Source organism: Notamacropus eugenii, chromosome 4 (genome assembly GCF_028372415.1).
Source record: "Notamacropus eugenii isolate mMacEug1 chromosome 4, mMacEug1.pri_v2, whole genome shotgun sequence".
Classification (NCBI taxonomy): Eukaryota; Metazoa; Chordata; class Mammalia; order Diprotodontia; family Macropodidae; genus Notamacropus; species Notamacropus eugenii.
In genome coordinates this window covers 417,146,731-417,171,848 of record NC_092875.1, presented here as the reverse complement: position 1 = coordinate 417,171,848, position 25,118 = coordinate 417,146,731, and the positions used below count along the sequence as shown (strand labels likewise).

Below are 25,118 nucleotides of genomic sequence, written 5' to 3'. Positions count from 1 at the left end.
GACTTAGATGAGGATTGCTAGAATGCAGAGAGCATGAGAATACAGGGCAGAATTTGGTTGAAGGCAGGTACAGACTTGAGTAACTGAAGTTCTAAAATAACCTTGTAATGACACATTTTATTCTACGAAGTGGTACCTCAGCTTAGAGACAACATCAAATCTGCAGGTTCCTTTTCCTTTTTAGAAGGTATTGGTAAAGTTAAATGGCCTTCCTTAAACCTCCTTGGGAGGTAACACTGTTTTCTGTTGTTGTTACTGAGAGGTTAATTGACTTTATGGTCACAGGGCTAGTTCTACGTCAGAGACACGGGTCTTCAAGCCTCCAAAGCTGGAAATATCCACCAAGTATCTACTCCACCAAGGTGCCTCTAGTCTTCTATTTCCAGCTATAAAAACAGTAGCATAGTAATAGAGATAATTTCCTCCAAGTTTCTGGGTAAATTCGGGATCTATTAGTCAATTATTTAGGCACATTCCTAGCAATTGAGACCAGATGGAGATGCATAGTCTGACTGTTAGCTTGTAGTGGAGAAGCACAGGCATGAAAGGCCCCAGATTGACAGAGTCACTCTGCTCTTTATGTGCTCTTTATATAACTTTGAACAAAGATGTCACAACTTCTCTAGGTCTCAGTTGCCTCAGCTGTAAAATAAGGGAGATTAATTAGATGATCTCTAAGATCCCTTCCAACTTCTACAATTCCTGTCTTATGATTCCCTCAATTTTAAGAGTTAAAACAGAATGCTTCCTGAGACAACCTAATGTTTGAAATTTTATCCATTTCTTCAACCAAAGAGCCCAATTGGGGCTTTTTTTTAGTTGCTGCTCTGTTTATTTTCTCGCCGAGTTTATTCTTCATTAACATATGAATTAATTAATCTCAATTAATATGATACTTATGCCCCCAAAGACTTCAGTACAAGGTTTATTTTTGACCAATTCTTTTTTTCAAAAATCCTAAGTGGCTATTTTCTTTAGCCAGAAAGCACCATTTTTGTGTTCGTTCCAATATTCTACTTTTCCACCTGTCAAGTTTCACTCACCAAGGATTGTTTGCCCTGGATTCAAAGGACCTGTCAAAGAATGAACTTTGACTCACTTTTTCCAAAAGACAAAGAAGCAAAAAGTGGCTTAATATGTGCAAGCCACAGTCACACAGAAGTGGGAAGGTGCAGATCACTCATTTAAAAAGCTAAGATAAACAAAATTCAATAAAATATGCTGAAAGGAATACTAGTCATACTAAAAGTATAAGGAAACAAATATTTATTAACCACCTACTACGTATCAGGTAGGGCATGGTAAAGAGTGCCAGGCATGGAATCAGGGAGATTCATCTTCCTGAGTTCAAATCTTGCGCTAGCTGTGTGACCCTAAGCAAGTCACTTAACCCTGTTTGCTTTAGCTTCCTCATCTGTAAAAATGAGCTAGAGAAGGAAATAGCAAACTACTTCAGCGTCTTTTGCCAAAAAAAACCCCAGATGGAGTCACAAAGAGTTGGTCATGACTGAAGTGGCTGAACAACAAAAAACGTGCCAGGTACTATGCTAAGCATTTTACGTATATTATCTCATTTGACCCTCACAACCCTGAAAGGTAAGTGCTTTTATTATCCCCTTTTAACAGTTGAGGAAACTAAGTGACTTGCCCCGTTCATAGAGCTAATAAATGTATTGAGGTAAGATGGGAACTCAATTCTTCCTTAGTCTACTGGTCTAACTACTGGATTACCCAGCTGCCTCTGAGGCAAAGGCCTTTGAACTTCAAGTTAGGAATATCTTTTGCTTAAGTCTCAGATAAAACTGGAATCTTTGAGGACTTACTGGGTTTCTGATCTTTCATCAGTCTCTTGAAATACTTAAAAAATTTTTTCATTTAATTTTCTTCTTATTCTGGATTTAACAAATACTGAACATAATCAGAATTTTCATTAACATGGCAGAACAAAAGAGGATTTGGCATCTGATTATAGGAGGAGCATGCACTGAAAAAACATAAAGAATCAAGGTTGACACCAAGGTTGTCAATAGTTATTTAGCTAATTTTGAACCTGAAGCAAGACGATTCAATCGTGCCAAAACTTCCTTTCCATTCTAATGACTTGCATTCTTGGGATGGTCAATGTGTGTTTTATATATGTTTCTGTGCTCCTCAGTTTTCTGCACCCCAAACAATGCCTCACTTGCCTCCCTCTCGTTGCTCCCCTCTGAGTCTAGGCATTGTCACATCCCAATACACTGTCAAAGGGAACTTCCCTCATGACATGTGTGTGTCAGTGCACCAGATGTTGGCACACACTTCATCACATTAACACCATAACCATGAATTTCCAATGTCCCTGGCTCAGGATGGAGAGAGAATATGCAACGTTCCATACATCTGGATTTAAGAAGAAACAGAAACACCATATCATTGCTAAGTTTAAGGAAACAAAATGGGATTTAGACTGATTTTTACCTTTTATAATATTCAGGAGTTTTAAAGTTAACAATGGTCATTTTTTCTTACTTGCTTGTATTTTGAGGAATGACAAAATTTTGCCCTTTTGCTGAGGTGACAATTTTTAGTATGAGCATTTACACCTTGGAAATTAGCAAACACTACAAATCAGGGCTTGATTGATCGTTTTCTTGATTGTCTAGACTTAAGAAAGTGATGGAGAAAATGAGAATAATACAGACAACATGGAAATGTGTCTTGTGAACATCCACCTCCCCAGAGCCGGTTGTTAAACATTTACTAGCATTCTCCTGCCCTTTTGTGACATGAATAATACAAAAGAAATGAAGGAACCTAAGGTTACTTGTATTTTCTATCCTTTGTTTAAAGATAATTTATACAATGAAATGAAGTTTAATTCTGATCATTCAGTGGTAGCATCTGACTTCAAATGATGACTTTACATGTTGCATTCTACCAGAATGGTGAGGGAAAGAGCACTGCATCTGGTATCCAGGACCTCATGTGACTTTAGGGTCTTTCCCATCTGGACCTCATTTGCCTCACCTCTAAAATGAGGATGAGAATCTAGTCTTAGATACATAGATGACCTCTAAGATCCCTTCCAGGTCTCAATCCTTCTAAAGAAAGTCCTAGAACTTTAGAGCTGAAAGGGATCTTAGAAATAATTTACTCCAACCTTATTAGTTTATAGACAATGTCTAAGGCCCAGAGAAGTAGAGATAGTTCTTTGACCTGTACTTTTCATCCCATACCCTCTGGCTTTTCAAAACTTGACTCCTTCAATTATTCCCTCTCTTTCATGCAAATCCATCAGTCCCTTTCCATTGACTTTTTTCTGTATACCTACAAGTCTGCTCAGGTGTCCTAAGTCCTAGGAAAAAGACTTCCATTGACTTTCTGTTCTATCTAACTACATTCTTTTTTCATCCCCAGTTCTAAACTTCTTTTTAAAAAGTTTTCTCCTTATGATTTCTTTGCAACCTCTCATTCAGTGCCTTCTCACCACCTTTGCAATCTGGTTTTTTCTACTACCACTGTACAAAATTGACCCCTGAAAGGACACTGATAATCCTCTAATCAAATCTCAGTCTGTACCATCCTGTAGCCCTGTACACTCTTGATGACACCCTCCTTATGGACAATGTTTCTTGTCCATAGACAGGGACAGGGACAATAGATGGGTTCTCTTCCTACCTCTCTGATCAATTCTTTTTTCTTTGCTCCTGGCTCTTTGTTCTTTTCCCCACCCCTTGATGTTCCCCTAAGGTCTCATCATAGCTATCTTCCTTCTCTGCACACTGTCCTTTGTCAATCTCATTGATTCCTGTAGCTTTGACTGTTTCCTCTAACTCCAAAGTTCTAAACTTTTTTATATCATGGACCCCTGGCAGTCTGGTAAATCCTATGACCCCCTCGAAAGAGTGTTTTTAAATGAATAAAATGAAGCTATAAGGAAAAACAATTATATTGAAATATTGTTCTCAAAATATTAAAAAGCAGATTCATGAACTCCATGCGAAGAATGCCTGGTCTGTGCAGAGGACTTCCAAATCTGCATCTCTAATTATGACTTCTTTTCTGAATTCTAGACCCACATCTCTAATTGACTATGACATCTTCTGTCTGGTTGTTCCATTAAATTAATATGTCTAAAACCAAACATTATCCTTTAACAAAAACCTTAATAGTCAAAACTTTCATATTAGCTTTGCTAATTCCTTCTCCCTCACCTCCTCTAGCTAATCAGTTACATACTGTTATTCCATCTCCTATCAGTCTCCTCATTTGTATTCCAACTGATATTCCTCATCCAAAAGAACTCATTTCCACCACATTGGACTATGATGAGAGCCTCTCTTACTTCTGATCTCTCCCACATCTAATCTGTCCCCCATACCATGGCTAGATCATCTTTAGTCTACAAGGGTCAGCAAACTACAGTGAGGCACAAATCTGGTTCACTGCCTGTTTTTATACAACCCAAAAGCTAAGAATAATAAATGTAAAAACCATTCTTAGCTTTCAGACTGTACAAAAACAGGTGGCAGGTAAGATTTGGCTTACATGTCCTAATTTGCTGAACCCTACTCTAAATTATGGGTAGAAATACAAAAGATTTAGAGAGATGGGAAGATATTCTGATGCATAGAATTTCATTTCACGTTTTTGTTCAAATATCTTCAGAGATGCCCTATTACCCACCAAGTTAGGGTTCCTTTATATTTAAATCTGATACCTCATTAACTTTCCAACCTTAAGCTTATACCATTTACTTCCATATATTCTATCCTTCAGCCAAAATGTATTACTTTCTTTCCTGAACAGTCTCTGAGGTTTCCTCCTTCCATACTTTTACTCATGCTGTTCCCTTCATGACTGGAATGTTCTCCTTTCCCCTCTTAACCTTTTGAATTTCTAATCTTCTTTTAAAGTCCATTTCAAATGCTTACCTCCTCCATGAAGCCTTCCCTGATCCACCTTGATGTTAAGACAGTCACTTCAGATTTCTCAGATTTTGTTTTATACCTATCATGTAATCTATTATATTTATTATAGCACAGTGCTATATACACAGTAGATGCTCGATCAGCATCTGTGGAATAGAATTAAATAGGATTGTAAACTGATTTGTGTGTTTTCCTGCTTCCTCTCCAGGCTTCTTTCCCCCATGCTACTTGTTTCTCCTCCTCAGATCAGATCAGAATGCCATCTTAAAACCGTTCCTTTGCTCCAACCTATAGACAAAGGACAACAAAAGTCATGTTTCTTGAAGTAACTGAATTGGTGCTCCTGAAATTCAAGTACAAACTTGCAGTAAGCCTGCTTGATATAAAAATATGATCCAGATTAAAAAAAAATCTACCAGGACTTCCCATTGGCCTCTTAGATATGGTAGAATAAGATAACACAAGTATTCTCCCCATTCGGCTTTCATTGACTTTTTAAAGGTACTTTAGACTATTCAAAAAGAAGTTTGCCTCCATATATTTGTTATTTTACTAGCAGTGGGTTCATACTTTCCTTTTCTGTTCTGTTTGCAGAGCCTTCTGGGAAACCTCAGTATACCAAGTGCCGTTCACCTGAACTAGAGACATTTTCATGCTACTGGACTGATGAAGTTTATCATGGTCCAAAGAGTCCAATAAAGCTGTTGTATAAGAAAAGGTATGAGCTCCATTCCTGTCCATGCTCTTTCCCCATATAACTAAATCATAGACTTAGCACCAAAAGATGCTCTCCGGTACAATCCCCTCATTGTACAGCTGAGGCAAGTGAGGCACAGAAAAGTTTAGGGGCCTGCTGAGGGTCACAGAGCTTATAACTGCCTGAGGACAAATTTGCACCCATCTTACTGATTCCAAGTCCGGTACTCAATTCAGCCAGTTGCTAAGTATTTATTTAACATCTACTATGTGCCAGGCACTGTGCTAAGCATTGGGAATACAAAAAAAGGGGCAAAAGATAGTCCCTGTTCTCAGGAAACTCACAATTCAATGGGAGAGATGGCATAAAAACATTTAGTTACAAACAAGATCTATAAATTGTAAATAATCAACAAAGGGAAAGGAGGTGGGTCTGGAAAAGCTTTCTATATGAATTACTAATTAATTAATGAAACTATGAAGTTGTACAAGCACTCCAGGTTCTTTGGGTACTCACTGGGAAATACCATGAAGACAATGGAAAGTGACACTGCAATTATACTTTAAGAAAGCACAGAGGGTCAAGGTCAAGGGGTGAAAGGGGTACAGAAGCAGATAGTGTGCGGACATGGATAGGATGATGAAGGGAGGCAGCCAACGTGAGGAAGAGGATGGAGGAGGGAGAGGCACAGATGACCAGTCAGGTAGTTTAGAGTTAGGAGCACTCAGGAGCATGGAAGTAATAGGGATGGAAGTGTGCTGGGGGGTGTGGAAGGGGAGTTTGAGATCTCATTTTTCAAGGATTTGGAGGGAAAGCTCTTATCCAAGCCACTTTGGGGTTAGCTCATTAAATGTCCAAATCTTTTCAATGTTGTTGGTAAGATTTTAGAATATGTCTACATCCTCTCAAAGTCAGTCATACTATATGGTGCTATGCTGGGCTCTCTGCAGATGCCTGAAGCTTATCTGAGATTTACATTATCATAGGACCAACTTTTGTTCAGCACATTCTTGGTTAATATATGATACAATTGCAAATTATGCTTCTTTGATCTTTGGGATAGTTTGCATGTGACTTATAGGTTCCCCTTTGCCATCTTAGCAGGAATGCCAATGCCACTTTATACTGGCTATTTATAAACTTACTATACTAACTAGAAGCAGGGGTACTGGGGTTGACTAGGGGGAACAGAACAAGATAAAATTTTAGCATCCTATAGAAATTATAGAAATAGGAACACACTATAGGATTTTAGCTGGGGCTTGAAGGAAGCTAGGAGGCAAAGATGAGAAACAGACAGTAAAAGTGTTCAGTCTTGAGATGGAGCATCTTATTCAAGTAATAACAGGAGGTCAATGTCACTGGATAGCAGAATATGTCAAGGGGAATCAAGTGTAAGAAGACTGGAAAGGTAGGAGGAAGCCAGGTTGTGAAAGGCTTGGAATGCCACTGGGGTGTATCCAGTGGGGGCAAGGGGAGAGAGAGAAGGGTGATGACATGGTCAGACTTATACTTGACTGCTGATTGGAGAATGGACTAGCGTGAGGAGAGACTTGAGACTATTGGAATAGTTCAGGCATGAAGTAATGAGGGCTACATCAGGAAGACTGCAGTGTCAGAGCGGGCAGATGTCCGAGATTTTACAAAGATAAAAGCAACAAGCCTTGGCAGTAGATTGGATAGGAGGGGGTAAGGGGATGTGAGACATCAAGGATTGAGGTCATGAACCTGAATAGCTGGAAGGATGGTGCTGTGCTTGGCAGTAAGAGGGAAGTTGGGGGGAAGACTTGAAGGAAGTGATAATGAATTCAGTTTTGCTCGTGTCAGATTCAAGATGTCTCTAGGACATCAAGTTTGTGCTTTCCAAAACACATTTGAAAATCTGAATCTGAAGGTTAGAAGAAAAGTTAGGTCTGGGTAAGTAGATCTGAGAACCATTAGCAGAGAGATGATCATTGGATTCATGAAAATTAATGAGATCACCAAGTTAAGTTATAGAGAAGAAAAGGGCCCATGACAGAACTCTGTGAGATACTCACAGTTAGCAGGTGTCACCTGGATGAATATCCAACAGAGAAGACTGAGAAAGAGTAATCAGGAGGAAAACCGGTATCATAGAGATCTATCAAGAAGAGAAAATCAAGGAGAAGAAGGTGATGGTCAGTTAGTATCAAAGACTGCAGAGGGGTCAAGAAGGATGAACTTTGAAAACAGGCCATTAGCTTTGGCAATTTAAGAGATCACTTGGTAACTTTGGGGAGAGGAATTGCAGATGAAGTCAGGAGCCTGAAGATAAGAGACTGTAGAGAATGAAAATAACAATGAGAGGAAAGGTAGTAGGGACAGGTAGGTGGTGCAGTGAATAAAGTGCTGGGCCTGGAGTTGGAAAAATCTTAGTTCAAATCTAGTCTCAGACACTTACTAGCTGTGTGACTTTGGGAGATTTGCGTATTTGCCTTAGTTCCTCATCTGCAAAATGGGACACGCTGGAGAAGAAAATGGCAAACCATTCCAGTATCTTTGCCAAGAAAACCCCATGGACAAGTCAATGGGATATCAAAAAGTCAGACACAGTTGAATGACTCAACCATAATTCTAGAAAGCCTTCTCAAGAAGTTTAGCCAGGAAAGGGAGGAGAAATCATCTACACCTTGCTGCCTCTCTCTAGCATGCTGAAATATACAGTCATGTACAGAGATGGAAATGGGTATTATTGACTTTGAGGATATTCCGTGACTATATAATGATGGCTATTGCATATCCCTTTGAGTCAACAAATCTAACCAAAATTTTTCAAGCATCTGTGCTGTGCAAAGAACTAGGTTAGGTGCCAGGGATTCAAAGACAGATATCACACATACCCTATTCTCAAGGAATTCGCTATCTGATAAGGGGAAGGCTGAACACACAAACAACTGAGATGCAAGGGAAAGTAGGAGAGATACAGGGAAGTGGTACAAGCAAGGTGATCTTCCTCTCATTGGGCAGGACCAAAGAAGGATTCATGGAAACCACAGGGTATGAATGGAACCCTGAAGGAAGAAGGTAATCTCAGCAGCACCTTTCACATTTTCAACATTGATTGTAGGAAATAGTAAGAAAATGGTAGCAAAAGTGTGTCAGTATAGTCTTTGACATTTAGAAAAATTTTATTTTCAGTGAATTTTTTCCTTAAATTATTGTAGCCTTTTCTTGGTCTTTCTTGCTCCTATGAGTCCAGAATAAATCAATAGCTTTTTAAGGTCTCACCTCTGATGTCTCTGGAGGACAGTGCCATTGCCTCCAACAAATTCATTCTTTATGTATACTTGAAAGCTTTGGTTATGGTTGTCATTCCATTGTTTTAGTTGTGTCCAAATGATCCTTTATGACCCCATTTGGGGTTTTCTTGACAAAGAAACTGGAGTGGTTTGCCATTTCTTTCTGCAATTCATTTTACAGATGGGGAAATTGAGGCAAACAGAGTTAAGTGACTTGCCCAGGGTCATAGAACTAGTCAATGTCTAGGGCTGGATTTGAATTCATGTCTTCCTGACTCCAGTCCTGGCCTGTGCCACCTACATAGGCCAGTTGTAATCATCCTTAAGGCTTTACTTGATGTTTACTCCTCAGAGACCTCTAACTTTTTCTGTCTAGTTAGTGACTCCTCAGCTAGTTTAATCATGATAAATTCCTCCACTTTATTTGAAGTTTGAGGTTCCCTCCCCATAGTCAGGCTCAGTTAATAAGCATAGCATTTTAAAACCTCCACTCTTTCCCTGCTGAGAAGAAAAGATGTAAATCAGGCTTAGAGTTCTTCTGCTTAGATTGGTTTTGTGTCAGTTCCAAAGGTGAATCTCCATTCCCAGTTTTGAATGGGAAACAGGGAGAAAATGTGAAGAACTATTGTGAATTCCTAGGACATGAGACACCCTTATTCAAAACATTTTCTTCAGGAAAACATAAACAGTCTGGGGCTTATCAGAAGTTAATGACTATGTATGTCATTGACCCCTTTCTTTAGTGAGTAGAGCCAAGAGTTAATTATGAGTTCATAATGTGCAAGTAATAATTTATTTTATGAATAATTATATAAAATTACTTAAACAAAGACATTTAGGTATGGAGGCAATTACCTATGGAGCCTAATTTGGGGGCTTGGAAAAGGGGAAATGGAGGAGACTGAAGAGATACCATGAAAACAAAAGAAAGTTATGACTGAAAAGGAAAGCAGATGTATACTGAATATGTTTTCTCTACTTCACAGTTTTTCCTAGTGACAACCCAGTTGACAGGCATACCTACATTGTTTAATTTTGAATTAGAACCATATTAGCAAAGTAGAGTATAAGGAAAGTCTTGGGCATATATGAGTACAGGAGATTGAGGGGAAAGTGGAAAATAATTCAGTTCATCTGAAACACTGTGGAGGAAAAGAGTATGAGAAATGAGTGGAAAGGAAGGGTGGTATGAGTCTGAACTTTATTCATTAAACAGTAGAGAACCACTGAAGGGTTTTGAGGGGAGAAGTGACATGATCAAATCTATGACAAGTCTGGAATTAGTGTGAAGAATGTTTGGAAGGGGAAAAAAGAAGAGGCAGGAAGGCCTATTAGGAGATCCTATTATGACAAGTAATAGGGCTTGTACTAGGATTGTATTCAACAAGCCTTTTATAAGCACCTATTTTGTTTTAGGTATTGTGCTAAGTATTAGAGGTACAAAAGAAAGAAGAAGGGAACAAAGAAAGGAAGGAAGAAAGAAAAAGAATAGTTCCTGCCCTTAAAAACCTTTCAGTCTATCAGGAAAGACAATATGTATAAATAGATTAAAAAACATACATATATACAAATAAATTAAAGATACATTGGGGACGGAGGGCACCAACAGAGGGATTAGCAAAATCTTCATGTAGAAAGTGAATGTTGGATTAGACACCGCTCTTCTTTGGTGCAAAGAGAGGAAAAGGTTATGGAACTGTGTCTGTGGGTAATGAAACAGTCCACAAGTCAGAGTTAGCTAAATGACAGTGCCTGCTGAAAATATAAGGAAATAGAATGTCTAATTACATGTAAATTGATATTGTTTTTTCTTCATTTGTGTTTATTTTTTTTAATTCTGGGGAGATAACATTTACCATGATTGGATAAGTGATTAGGTACATAACATATAACCGAATTTACAAATAAATGGGTTTTTCAAGTGGTTTCCCAAAATAATGGCTGTTGAATGTCACCTAATATAAAGCCACTTGCTAAAACACTGATGCAGAACATTTTAATGGCCTATCAGATTGGCTGAGATTCACACCATTGTAAATTCATATATAAATACATACATACAATCCAACCAGGCTTTCTGTCATTCACTAAGAAGATGGTAGCTGTGGTGTTAGAAGAGACCCCAAAGACCATCTCCTTCATCCCCAGCACTTAACAGATGAGGAACCTAAACTCCAGAGTTCTGCATGGTTTTCACTGTGTTGCACATTGACTTTTCTTGGGTGAAAACATGGGCATTACCTCAGTTAGATGTATTGGACCTAGAATTAGGGATATCTGAGTTCAAATCCATTTTTAAATGCATCCAAGCTTTTCATATTATGTATATCACACACACACACACACACACACACACACACACACACACACATAAAACCTTTTAAAGTTTTACACAGCATCAAGCTATGTAAAATTTTTCCGCTCAGGAGAATTCTGCAAAGACGGTGGAGTAGGTCAGAAAATTTCAGGCTCTCAAAATTTTCCCCCACAAAAGAGATAAAATAGCACCCCAGGGTAAATAAAAGTAGGGGTAGAACAGTGGTCCTTATGGGACTGAAGAAAAATCCCAGGATGAGGTTTGGCCCCTGTGAAAAGTAAATACCTCCAAGGTAGGCCCTTGATCTGCTTAAGAAGAGTGGCGAACCCTAAGGTTAGCTGGATTGGGAGGTGGTCTGGGCCCCAGCCACAGAACTTTTACTGTTGGGACAGTGAGGAGATTTTGGCATCTGAGCTGGTGAAGATTGAGGGAACCTCTGCTGACAAGGAACACCAGACCCAGCTGTGATGTGGAGACTCAGCACAGCAGGGATGAGAAGGAACCAACTCAAGCCTGGTGAGTGCAGAAGCAGTGGGGCAAGGTTACCACTAACTGAGGGCACTTATAGAAGGTTGGAGATTTTGGTTTCAGTTCCAGGTCAGAGGGAGAACTGAAGGAGGATCTGAGGCCAGAGGCACCATTCTCCCATACCCCAGGGCTAGAAGTAATTACAAAAAAAAAGCTACTACCAATTTTTAAAAAAATGCACAGGCAAAGGAGAAAGAATTCAACTATAGAGAATTGCTATGGAAATAGAGAAGACCAGGGTTCATCTTCAAAGGAGGATCCTGAAGCAAAAAAAACCCTCTTCTACCCCAAAGAGTAATGTCGAATGGTCACTGCCCCAAAAGAATTCATAGAAGAATTTTTAAACGGCTTTAAAAATCAAATGAGAGAGATTGAGGAAAAACTTTTAAAAAATGAGAACAATCCAAGAAAAATAAGATTATGAAATGAAAGTCAACCAATTAGAAAAGGAGATTCAGAATCTTAAGGAAGAAAATGCCTCCTTAAAATCAGAATTGGGCAAAGGGAAGCCAGTAAAGCTATAAGAGATCAAGAAAAAATAATATAAAGAATGAAAAAACTGAAGAGAATATAAAACATCTCATAAGAAAAACAACTGACCTAGAGAACAGATTAAGAAGAGAAAACCTAAAAATAATTGGACCACCTGTAAGAGATGATCAAAAAAGAACTCTCAATACAATAATACAAGAAATAATTAAAGAAACTTGTCCTGAAGCATTAGAACAAGAGGGGGAAAGCAGAAATAGAAAAAAATCCACCAATCACCATCTGAAAGAGATCTGACAAGAAAAACCCACAGGAACATTAAAGTCAAATTCTGGAACCCCCAGCTAAGGGATAAAATATTACAAGCAACAAAAAAAAAAATTATTTAAATATGGTGATGTCATAATTAGAATCACACAAGACCTAGCAGTGGCAACACTAAAAGACTGCAGGTCTTGGAACACTATATATCAAAGAGCAAAAGAACTGGGCTGCTGGCCAAAAATATCACACCCAGCAAAGCTACGGATAATCTTGAATTTTAAAAAATGAGGATTTAATGAATTGTCAGACTTTTGGGACTTAATTAAAAAAAACTTGAACTTAATAGATTTAACATATAAGAGCCAAGAGAAACATAAAGTACATACCAAAGACTAATTACAAGGGACTCAGTAGGGAGAGACTGTTTACCTTTTATATATATAAAATGTAAAACACATATCTAAGATTGTTATTAGTAATTGAGTAGCTCATAAGAAAGATTGGGGTAGGCCTGAGTATGATATGATTTTAAAATGAAAAACTGCTTAAGAACAGCTAAAATGAATAATTATCTTATACAAATGAGGTTGTGCTTGTCCATCATTCTCAGAGGACCATGACATTAAGGTGATGACATGACTTGCACTTGACTTTGATTTGAGTGAGGGAGGGCTGTGCAAGGTCACTAACCTCACTTTCTTCTCCTGAGCCATCTGGGTCCAATGGCCAGATATTCATCAGGACAACTGGAGATGGTCCAGGAGGAAGAATTGACACAAAGGAATTAGATGGGGAAGAAGGCTATTAGTTCTGGAAACCTGCTTTCCTCGGGATTGGGTTCAAGAGGGAACAATACATACATATCTAGAAGAGGGTGAAAGTCTTCCAAATTCAGAAAGAAATAAAATGCTAAGGGGATAGGGAGGGGGGAGAGGATAAGGGAGGGATTTCCAGAGGGGAGAGTGAGGGAATGGGTTAAGGGGAGTAAAGAAGAGTATTTAGATTAATGTGAATGGGAGGATAAAGCAGAGATCCTTGGGAAGACAAGGGAGGGATCTCTAGAGGGGAGAGTGAAGGAATAGGTCAAAGGGGGTTATAGAAGGGTGTTTAGGTTTATGGGAAGGGCCTCCCGTAAGAGAGGGACCCTTGGAGGAGGGCAGGATATCAGGTGGAAGTGAGGTAGAGGAGTCAGGAGAGAGAGGGAAAAAAATCAAGAATAGAAAAAAGATCAAGAGTAAAATTTGTTAGGGAAAGTATATTTATATATGTATGTATATTTATGAATATGTATATATCTATATATAAATATATCCATGCTTAATTGTAACCTGGGTGGAGGGAGAGGAAAGCGGAAAAAAAAGAACAAAGTAAAAAATGCACAACAGAAAACAAAAGAAAGCTTACAAGGAGGCAAAGAAAAGATGGACAGCTCGCAACAGAATGCCTAGTATTTATTGCATAGGCTTTCTTGAAATGGAAATTTATTGCTATATATTTTGAATCCTCTCACATTCTGCTGGGCATGACATTTTTTTCTGTTCTTACTTTGTATTTAAATTTATAATGTTTCTTTTTCTTTTATTATTGTGTATTTAAGTTTTAGTATTTAAGTCCAAATTTAAAAAAAAAAATTTGCTCAGAGTAGTAGTTTGTCCAAGCAGCTATAAAAATAAATAAATAAATAATGGAGGGACTGTAGGCCCAGGGGAAAACAGTAATTATGTTTAGCTTTAATTTTACAGTTACTAATTGATCCAAACCTACTGGCAAACACTAAGATTGTGGCGGCCAAGTGGTTAGGACCTACTAGCTTACTGGTTCATGTGTGCTAGTTAATTAGGGAAAAACATTTCTGCTAAAATTTTCCTGCTATTCCTTAGGCTTAAGCCAGCATTTGACACGTTGGATGCCTAAGCTTTGGTGGCAAAAAAGAGGCATTCTTTGGGATCCCTGAACTAGGTGAAACATCTTTTTTTCCTCCCTTCATTATTTATTTATTTATTTAGCCTTCATTTTTTTTGAGTTCTGATTTCTCTCCCTCCCTCCTACCCCTCCACCTTCCATTGTGAAGGCAAGAAATATGATATCAGTTTTACATGTGAAATTATGCAAAATGTATTTCCAAGTTAGCCATGTTACAAAAAAGAAAAAGAAAGAAAATTTTAAAAATGCTGCAATCTTCATTCAAACTCCCTCAGTTCTTTCTCTCTAGATGGAAAACATTTTTCATCATAAGTCCTTCAGAATTTTCTTGGATCAATATGTTACTGAGAATAGCTAAGTAATTCACAGTTGATCATCATACCTATTACTGTTACTGTGTACAATGTTCTCCTGGTTCTGCTCACTTCACTTTGCATCAGTTCATGTGAGTTTTCCCAGGTTTTTCTGAAAGCATTCAGCTTATCCTTTCTCATAGCACAGCAATGTTCCATCACAATCATATACCACCACTTATGCAGCTGCTCACCAATTGATAGGCATCCCCTCAGCTTCCAATTCTTTGAAACCACAAAAAAAGTTGCTATAAATATTTTTTTTATGGGTCCTTTTCCTTTTTTTTCATATCTTTGGGATATTGACCTAGCAGTGGTATTTCTGGGTCAAAGGGTATGCAGTTTTATAGCCTTTTGGACATAGTTCCAAAATGCTCTCCAGAATAGTTGGATCAGAACTTCATACATGGAAATATTTTCTTTTTGAATCAAGCAGATATATAACCATTTAGCTAAGTAAGATGCATCATTCTTAGTAAAATGTATCATTCCAACTGGCACACATTAAAAGCTACTTCTTTCTCATTAAAAGACAATTTCTTCAGAGTTGTTTTGTTGTCGCTCCTTTAGTTTCTTTGCTGTTCTGTTGATTTGGGGGGAAAAAAATGTAAAACTAAAACTCACCAGCTATAATCGAAAGCAGTAAAGTTGAAGTGTTAATATTTTGCTACTTTTATTAATGAAGCTCTGTGTAATGACCTTGGAAGGAAGGAGGAAGTTTGTTACCTTCCAGGCTCCACTGATGCCCTCCTCCCTCCACTGCTTGCTTTTTCTGTCTCCTGCTACCTCATCACCTCCACCCTCCTCTCTACCAGCTAGAGTTCTTACATCTGCAAAAAGAAGGGAGCAGAGGAGGTTTGAGAACTGAAATCCTACTTTTGTCCAGAGATTCTGACTGCTCTATATTGCCCAGAGAAGCACTAATTCATGTCCTCTTTTAGCTTCTCATCTAAATTTTTGTCACCAGTCCTAAAGAAAAGTTGGGTGATTTAAAATGCAATGTACCTTTTTGTTCATGTGGATTTAAAATGATGTCCTTTTAATGTGAATTTTACTGACCCATCATGAATAGGGTGCTGGAATATACTGATAAGTGATGAACAACCATCTCTCTGGAAAAAACATATGTACACACTTTTCAGTTTAATCTTCATTATTAAAATTTTCTCCATCACTTTCTTAAGTCTATACAATTCACAAAAAAAATAAATAAATCAAGCCCTAATTTGTACCCTTTACCAATTTCCAAGGTGTAAATACACACACTGAAAACTTAACAATCACCTCTGGTAAGCTAGTTCAAGTTGCCCCAGCACATCTCTGGTAGGGTGTATGCTGCTAAATTGTCTTTTTGATGGTTACAATTTATTAGGGATTTCTAAACCATCTTTCTCCAGGCTGCCCTGGTGGAACAGGTAGGGATGGATGCCAAGACATTCAGCAGGAGTTGCAACATCTGGTGCTATACATGAGGATTGGGGAAAGGGAGTGGGGAGAGAAGGATATGGCTATTGAATACTGACTAGGAGATCACTGGAAAATGTTGAGAGGATTTTCATTAGAATAGGTATGAGTGAGCAGAAACCAAGTTTTAAGAGCCTAAACAGAGAATGTACAGGGGGGAATGGAGCCCCAGTGGAAACAAAATTTTAAAGAAATTTGGTAGTAAAGGAAGAAGATGGAGGTAATTAGATGCATTAAACAGGTTAAGAGAAGGCCCTTTTAGAGCAGGAGGGCTCCTAGCATGATTGCAGGTCTATGGGTAGATGTGAGTAGGAGCCAGGAGAAGAAAAGGTTAAAGATACATGAGAGAAAGAGAACCAGTGCTAGAGCAAGGTCCTACAAGAGGTGGGAGGACATGAGAGCAAAAGCATCCTTGCCAAGGAGCAGGGTTTCTCCTTTTCATCTGTGGCCAGATGAAAGAAGGAGAGCATGGTTGATGACACTCAGAAGTTGTTCGAGGCACGTAGGGGGCGGGGCTTCTGTCGGATGATTGTAATCTTCTCAATAAAATACTAGATTATCACTTGTTATGTATGAGGAGGAAAGAACAGTTATGAATACACAAGTCAGGCTCTTGAAAAAGGCTTTGGAATAGTCACTGTGGAAAATGAAAGGGGGTCAGCAAAGGGAGAGTGAAAGGCTCATCAAACAATAGTGAGGGCCCAGATGAGCTGTGTACCCTCTCTGAGATGCCCTGACAGCAGCAACTGTGTATCCATCATGGTACTTGTGCCACTCAGTATCTTTTGGGGGATACCATGAATAAATGAGGAATGTCCTAATGGTGGAAGAGTTAGTGAGACAGTTTTTGTCAGAGACACCAAAGAGAAGTCTTTTAGCACCACCTCACAGCATTTGATATATGTGGCATGGAACCTGTTCTGCTGTTGTTTGGGGTTTGTCTTGAGCCCAAGACTTATTGAGACAAGCCTCTGAAGCGTAATTATCCTTATATTAAGGCTAGGCTGCAGTTCTTCTTCTCCTCCTCCTCCATCTTCTTCTCTTTCTCCTTCTCCTCCTCCTCCTTCTCCTTCTTCCTCTTCTTCTTTTTCTTTTTCTTATCCTCTTCCTTCTTCTCCTTCTCTTCCTTCTCCTTCTTCTCCTCCTTCTCCTCGTTCTCCGCCTTCTTTTTTCTTTTTATTTTACACTTAAATACTATAACTTAAATACAAAGAAGAGAAAAAAGTATGTCATGTGCACAGCAGAATAATAGCAGTAAGTTTCCATTTCAAGAAAGCCTATATAATAAAGCTGTATTGAGAGCTGTCCATCTTTTCTTTGCTTCCTTGTGAGTTTTCTTCTCTTCTCTACTTGCATTTTTTACTTTGATCTTTTTCTCTTTCTCCCTTCCTACCCACGGCCCCCACAAGAATGCTACAATTAAGCATGGATATATTTATATACAGATACATACATACATACATACACACATACATACATACACATACACACATACATACATATATAGACATACTTTCCCTAACAAATTCTCCTCCTGATCTTTGTTTTTATGTTTGTGGGTGTCTCAGTTCTAATACAGGCTGGTGCAGAGGAGCACAGAGCCCCATGGCCCCAGGCCAGGGAAACAGCACTCCCTAAAGTACTGACCTCCTTGCCTGTGGTAAATATAGTTTGAATTCCCCACCCATTCATCCTCCCACCTGAGACGTGTTTCTGTTCTGTGAGAGATTGTTCATTTTTATAACAGTATAGAGAATATCGTAGTATCTGTGAAAACTTTTGTATGTTCTTTTCTTAAACTGTATCCAGTAACCTTCCTGAGCCCATAAAGACCTAGTGGGGAAGTTTTTTTTTATTATTTAAAATGTATATCCCCATTTATTTGATTATTAGAAATAATTAACTAGCTATTTGTGGGTAAATTACACTGATAGGGAAACTGCCATAGCACATGGATTCAATTCAGCTGATTTTCTTGTTTTTCTTTTTTTATCCTGGAATTAACTGTACATGATTATTTACATTATGGGGGAAGAAAAATGTTTTCTATAATCCCAGGGTCAGAGGGATCTTTTTTAATTGCAGGGTCTGTGTATTTTGTTCCTGACAACCCCCATCAGGGGCAAAAAGAATTGTGTACTATTATTTTTATGGAACCATGCCTTTATTGACAAATCACAGCCTGCTTATGCCCTCTTGTCTTCTTTGATTTTTGCCCATGTCTTCCCACACATCTTCCAACCCACTAGAGGCTTTACGAAGTTCTGCCAGGGCAGCACTGGTTCCATCCATCCGTTATCCCTCTTTCCATGACGGCCACCTTTTTTGTTTGCATGGATCTTTGATGCAGCCTCATGTGCTGTAGTATAAACAATATAACTGTTAGCTCTAAAGTTGTATCATTCCCCCAAAAACTAATAAAATGTCCGTATGAAATAATTATTCCTTGAGTCTCCAGCCTATTTCAAATTATTTGATGGTACTAATTGTTGGCAATCAAAGAAGCCATCCTTTTCTGTGACTAAGGGGTGGGCAGGGATAGGTAGTCAGGGCTGGGACTAGGGCTGGAGTGGGTGTCACCAATTTGGTCGCTGCCCTTGAACACCAGCCACATGGTCTTCTGGGCCTGCCCCCTCCCCTGAGTTCAGTGATCAAGGGCTAAAAGCTAGGGCTACATCAACAAGTAACAGCTACAACTTGTATTTTTGTTGTGGTTTTAAGGAATTTCTTGTAATTTATTTCTTATTTACAAGTATTTATTATCTCTCCTTCCTACTGCCTCTCCCCAACTAGACAATAAAAAAAAGGAAAATCTTCATAACAAATCACTTGTAAACCCAGCAAAACTAATTCCCCTATTAGTGTTCATTAGCCATGTCCAAAAATATATGTCTCATTCACTGGAACGTGAGTACCATGAGGCAAAGCCTGCTTTAGCCTTTCCTTATATTCCCAGCATGTAGCACAGTGCCTTGCACATGGTAAGGACTTAATAAATACTTGTTGACTGACTTTCCCTCCACTCCTCTTCTCTCCCCATCCTCCTCTCTGGAAGCTCTGTAAATAACTGCTAAGTTTTCTTCTCTTTCCCCTCCCCATCCCTTTTCTGTCATGTTAATCCTTGTCTTGTATGAAAGCCAGAAAAAATCAGCCTTTGACTTTGAGTTTTGGGGTTTCTATACCAGCGTTCCCTGAATGATCAGGGTTCTTTCTAAATGCCCTGTTTGACTGTGCTGACTTAGGAGAGCAAACTAATCAGTGGAAGAATTAACAAGCAAAAATAGCCAAAAATGAGGTAGACACTGACCTCATCATACCAACACTAACACAGACACCTTGAACCTGGAACATTCTGTTAGAACACCTTCTTAGTGCCAGCTACTCTAAATGTGAAAATCACTCAGTCAACCTCTGATATTACCAGTCGTCCATTAATATTTTGTTTTGAAAAAAGAAGTCATTTACATAATACAGATACACTGTCAGATGTGAGTTATCACAAAGTACATATTTGCAATGAAGAAGTCAATTGTCTGGCACCAAAACTCTGTGTATCTCAGGTAGGGTCATACAGTATAGTAGACAGAGAAAAGCATTCTCTGTATGCCTAAGTTTATTGAGAACCTGTATAGGCCTGTGACATTGTGTTTGGAGGGGTTGGGGGAAAGGCATCAAAAAAAAAGCAAATTTCCTATAAGTGATTTTAATATGGATAACAGAAGGGATGTACACATTCAGAAATAAAAGTGATGAAAAAAGATATGATTATTTTTTAAATGTGCTTCTATTACAAAGTAATATGTGCCAGCCAACACCCCCGCATGCACACACTCTTATGTGTATATACAATTATACAAGGCTGCTGTCTACCTTGCCAATCCTTGAGCCCAGCTCTGCTTATGAGTCTCAGCTAGGTGGTGCAGTGGATAGAGTGAAGATTTATCTTCCTGAGTTTACCAGCTATGTGACTCTGGGCAAGTCACTTAACCCTGTTTGCCTCAGTTTCCTCATCTGTAAATTGAACTGGAGAAGGAAATGGCAAATCACTTCAGTATCTTTGCCAAGAAATGGGGGTCACAAAAAGAAAAAATGAGGTCATGAAGAGTTTGACACAACTGAAATGACTCAGCAACGATAACAAGAATAGGAAATAATAACAGTGAGATTCTACCACCATTGAGATGACTTCATTTAGAAAGAGACATGAGAAATGCCTTTATGGATTTAAAAGTTCATTTTATAGAGGACAGTGACTAGTCATTCTCCACCTCTTCTGGGGACAGAACTCATTCATTCATTAGGAAATACTCTGAAGCGCCTACTATGTGCCGGCTGCTCTACTTGGAGTTAAGGATAAATAAACAAAGTTGAAATAGCCCCTACTGTCAAAGAGCTGACCGTCTATCAGAGTAGGGGACAGAGGGATGGACTTAGACTTGGAATTAGAAATACCCGGGTTCAAATCCTACCTCAGATACTTCCTAGCTATGTAATATGCAAAGTAAATATGAGGAAACTGAATTAAATTTCTGTAAGAGTTGTCTGGAGTTGTAACACATATGGAAAAAGTTCCAGATAAAAAATAAGCGCTCTAGTTTGTCAAGTGAGGTCATGGAACCTCCTGCTCTAGAGACTTCTAAAGAAGACAAACTGTCTTCTTCTCATTGGGTTTGTTTTAGAGATCACTCAGGTAAAAGAGTGTGAAATAAGTTCTGAAAGTCCCTTGTGACTCTGACTTTGCGATCCATAGATCCAGACCCCATTTTAGAGCACTTCACCATATGTCATTTAAGTTAGAATGAGCACTGTTTAATCTGACCCCTGATGCATCCCACTTCCATTTCAGTCGGAGCATGGCTGCCGAAACAATTCATCCATTATCTCTTCATTTCAGGATTGACGAAGAGTGGAAAGAATGCCCTGATTATGTCTCTGCTGGAGAAAACAGCTGTTATTTCAATACATCATATACCTCCATTTGGACACCCTATTGTATCAAGCTAAGAAATATTAGTCATGAGTTGGAGAAAAGATGCTTCACTGTTGATGAAATAGGTAAATCTCAGGTTTGTGTTTTGCTTGACATGGTTTGACACTCTGATTTTGTAAGTCCCTGAAATGATTAAATGGAAATGCCCCATGAAAGTGACTGAGAAAAAACTAACAATGATACTTCATAAACATGTGGAAAGTTATTTTGCAGAATTGGCAGCCAACATATCTTCCTAATGAAAGAGCAAAAGGAAGGGGAGTTAAGGGAGTAGGAGGGACTTAGGTTCCTTACATGGAATAGGAAGAGAAAAGACTGTAGAATCTTTCCTTAGGGAGATAGTAGCAAGGAGACAGAGCAGATGGACTCTTGAGGTCCCCATGATGATTTATGGCTCTTATAGTATAATCCATATCAACTGAAATGTATTGGCTTTTGTACCATTTTAATGGAAGATGGAACAAAAGGCTAGATTTTGTTTATTATGGACAATATTACATAGCTATTCCAAAATTTTATGTTCTCATTCGGGGAAGAGCCAAAATGAGCTTAAAGTCATGTTTATATAAGACCAAAACAATCAATCCTTTTGGCCAATTAAGTGAAAAAACTAAATCAAGATGATTATTTGGCATTGGAATAAGCAAAAAGAAGAAAGTTGGGTTTTTTTAATCTGATTTATCTCCCAGGGTTGTTGTGAAGATCAAATGAGTTAACCTATATAAAGTGTTTTGCAAATATTAAAGCATTGTATAAATGCCAGAAATTGTTATTATAGCCTGGCATTCACTTATCTAGTAGCCACAAGTATCTTGAGGAAAGGGGGAAAAGGAAAAAGGGGGCTTCTGAATAGCCCTAGGACATTTCAAAATGTAAACACTAAGGTTGATGCACTCTACAGAAAAGCTTCCAGTTGCTCAAATGGGGGGAGGGGAGTTACACTTATTTTGCATTATTTCATTTTTCTGGTTCTTTAATTTTTTATTAATTACATGGAAACAAAAATTTAACATTCTTTTTCTTTTATTTGATTTCCAAATCTTTCATTTCCAAATTTTCTCCCTCCCTCCTCCCCCCTCATTGAGAAGGCATGAGATTTAATATAGGTTATACAAGTGTATCTTGCAAAACTTTTTTTGCATTACTATGTTGCAAAAGAAAACAGACCAAAAACGCAAGAAAAATAAAGTTAAAAATATGCTTCAATCTGCCTTCAAACTCCATCAGTTCTGTCATTTAAGGTGAATAGCATTTTTCATCATAAATCTTCAAAATTGTCTTCAATCAGTGTATTGCTGAGAATATTAAAGTAATTATAGTTGATTTTCATACAACATGCTGTTACTGTGTGCACTGTTCTCCAGGTTTTGCTCACTTCACCTTGCCAGAGTTCGTGTAAGTTTTCCCAGCATCCTGCTCATCATTTCTTACAACATGGTAGTATTCTGTCACAATCATCTGCCATAGCTTGTTCAGACATTCCCCTACTGATTGGCATCCCATAAATTCTAAATGTTTGCACCACAAAAGGAGCCACTATAGATATATTTTTGCGCATATGTTCCTTTTCCTTGTTCTTAGATTTCTAAGATACAAGCCTAATAGTGGTATTGCTGGGTCAAAGGGTATGCATAGTTTTATAGCCTTTTGGGCATAGTTCCAAATTGCTTTCCAGAAGGGTTGAACCAGTTTACAACTCCACCAACAGTTTGTACAAGATTTTAATGATTATAGGTAGGTTCCCAATCCCAGCAGATTGATGACTGCTACAAAGAAAACAACAAGAATCTAATAACAAGTAATTAAACTTTGACAAAACAAAACCTCGTATATAACAATTCAAAAAATATGATAGTCTAGAGGTGATTTGTTATAGGAGCAAATAGGCCTTGAAGGGTATCGTTTAATGCACAGTTGGAATTCTAGATGGTCAGGTCTAGAAGAGACCTTAAAGAACATCTACCTCATCCTCCCTATTTTATTGATGAGGGGAGAATGAGGCTATATACCACATCAGTTTATGTTTGGGATAGTAACTCCAAACCATCAAGAAAGAAAGTTATATTGCAGTGACAGTGGCCTCTGGAGAGGCAGGGAAGTATGTAATATGGTTTGGGAAGATTTCTATTGAAATGGGTAATTTTTTTCTAATGGGAAGGGTTCAAAGGGCACACATCAGTTGTCTAGGAAATTCCCTTCTACTGAGCATCTCATTCCCTTGTCTCATGATATCCTAGGATTTAGAGTTGGAAAAGATCTTGGAAATCATTTCATCAAAACCCCTTATTTTACAGATGAGGAAGCAGTCTGTGACCCAGATGAGTAGTTGTGTAGGCATAGAATAGGACTTTCACGTGCAAAATATAGCCAGTGGATTCTGGTCTTCTGTCCTCAAAAAGTACAGTTACTAGTGTGTTCATGTCATGGAAGAGTGCAAAATAACAGACTACAGTCTTCACTACAGCACAACAGAGAAACCTATTGTTAAACAAGTGAAAGAGAAAGTCACAGTTAAGGACCCTCCCCTTTGACCCCTGTCTTTTCAGTCAGGCAATAAAGGTCCCTAACAACATGTCATTATCTTCTCTCTGATGCATCCAGGAAATACAAGTTGTTTCAGTTTCTGTGGATTTATGAATGAACTAATGAATAAATGAAAAGCCTTTATTAAGTACTTACTATTTGTAAAGCACTGTGCTAAAAGCTGGGGATACAAATGGAAAAACAATACAGTCCCTACTTTTACAGAGGTCATATTCTAGAAGAGGGAGACTACCCAGAGAAGAGATTTCAGATGCAAGTTGTATGGAACGATCCATTTGTTCTTAGAGTGCAGCAACAAGGTAGCTGGTAATGCATCATTCTTACTGTTATTTCCATGGATAAAATTATAACAGATTTTTAAAGAGCAAATATTATTTTGAATAAACAAGTTATTATTTCCAAAGCCCCTAATACTAAGGACCAAGGTCTTGAAAAATATCTTTTTTAATGGCATGATCAGGTACAAAATGTCAAATAATTTGATGTGGCTTGGCTTCTACATCCCAGCTGCTGTTTCTCAACTCTGACAAAGCTACCAATGCCTATGTTGTGGCCCAGTAGGCAGGAAACTACAGAAAAACATAACTGAAGATATACAGGTGTATCAGTACCAATTCTCCAATTACACAGATGGTAGGTTGAGTATAGAGATCACATAATGTTGTGTCTCTCAGAGATCAGTTTAATTTCCTACACATAGAGAAAATCACAATGACCTTCATACTCTCATTATATCTGAAGATGAGTTTTATTTAATCTTGGTTCTAGATCAAATTGCTTTCCCTTACTTTTATTCAGAATTCCTCAATAATGCTCCAAAGTATGACTATCATCAGAGCTAAAGAAAAAGTCAGAATTATAGATACAAGATGCTTTCACTCATCTTCCAAAAAGTTTCAGGTCAGTTTTTAAACTCAAAAGGAAAGTTTCTGTGAATGTCTTCAACAGAAGCAAAATTAAAACAGAGGCAGGCCATCAATAAATAAAAACATTTTTTTAAATGGGAATATTGAAAGGATTCAGCAAGTGTACAATGAAACTGTGCTTGGAGTTCATCAGAAGTGAATATTGTATTAATACAAGTAATTAATGCTTAATACGACAATTAATACAAAATAGCATTTCTGTACATATTCATTAACACGCTGTTGAAATGAATAAACAGTCCAACCAGATCCACCCATTGGTCTCAACTGGACTTTGCTGAACACCAGCCTAACGGGGATCCATGCCGACATCCAGGTGAGATGGGGGCCACCTCCCAATGCAGATGTTCAGAAAGGATGGATCCTCTTGGAGTATGAGCTTCAGTACAAAGAAATCAATGACACCCAGTGGAAAAAGGTAAGACGTGAATATAGCTCCTCAGTATAAATGCG

General features: G+C 38.3%; 1 protein-coding gene across 5 annotated transcripts in view; it reads left to right on the top strand.

Moving 5' to 3' along the window:
* The window catches only part of GHR (growth hormone receptor), a 253,968-nt gene that overhangs the window by 211,632 nt on the left and 17,218 nt on the right, over window positions 1-25,118 (top strand). For all 5 annotated transcript variants that reach the window (XM_072605726.1, XM_072605728.1, XM_072605727.1 and 2 more), the window contains 3 exons: window positions 5,505-5,628; window positions 21,100-21,260; window positions 24,905-25,083. In XM_072605726.1, the coding sequence (XP_072461827.1) occupies window positions 5,505-5,628; window positions 21,100-21,260; window positions 24,905-25,083 (464 nt within the window). The remainder of the gene's footprint in view (window positions 1-5,504; window positions 5,629-21,099; window positions 21,261-24,904; window positions 25,084-25,118) is intronic.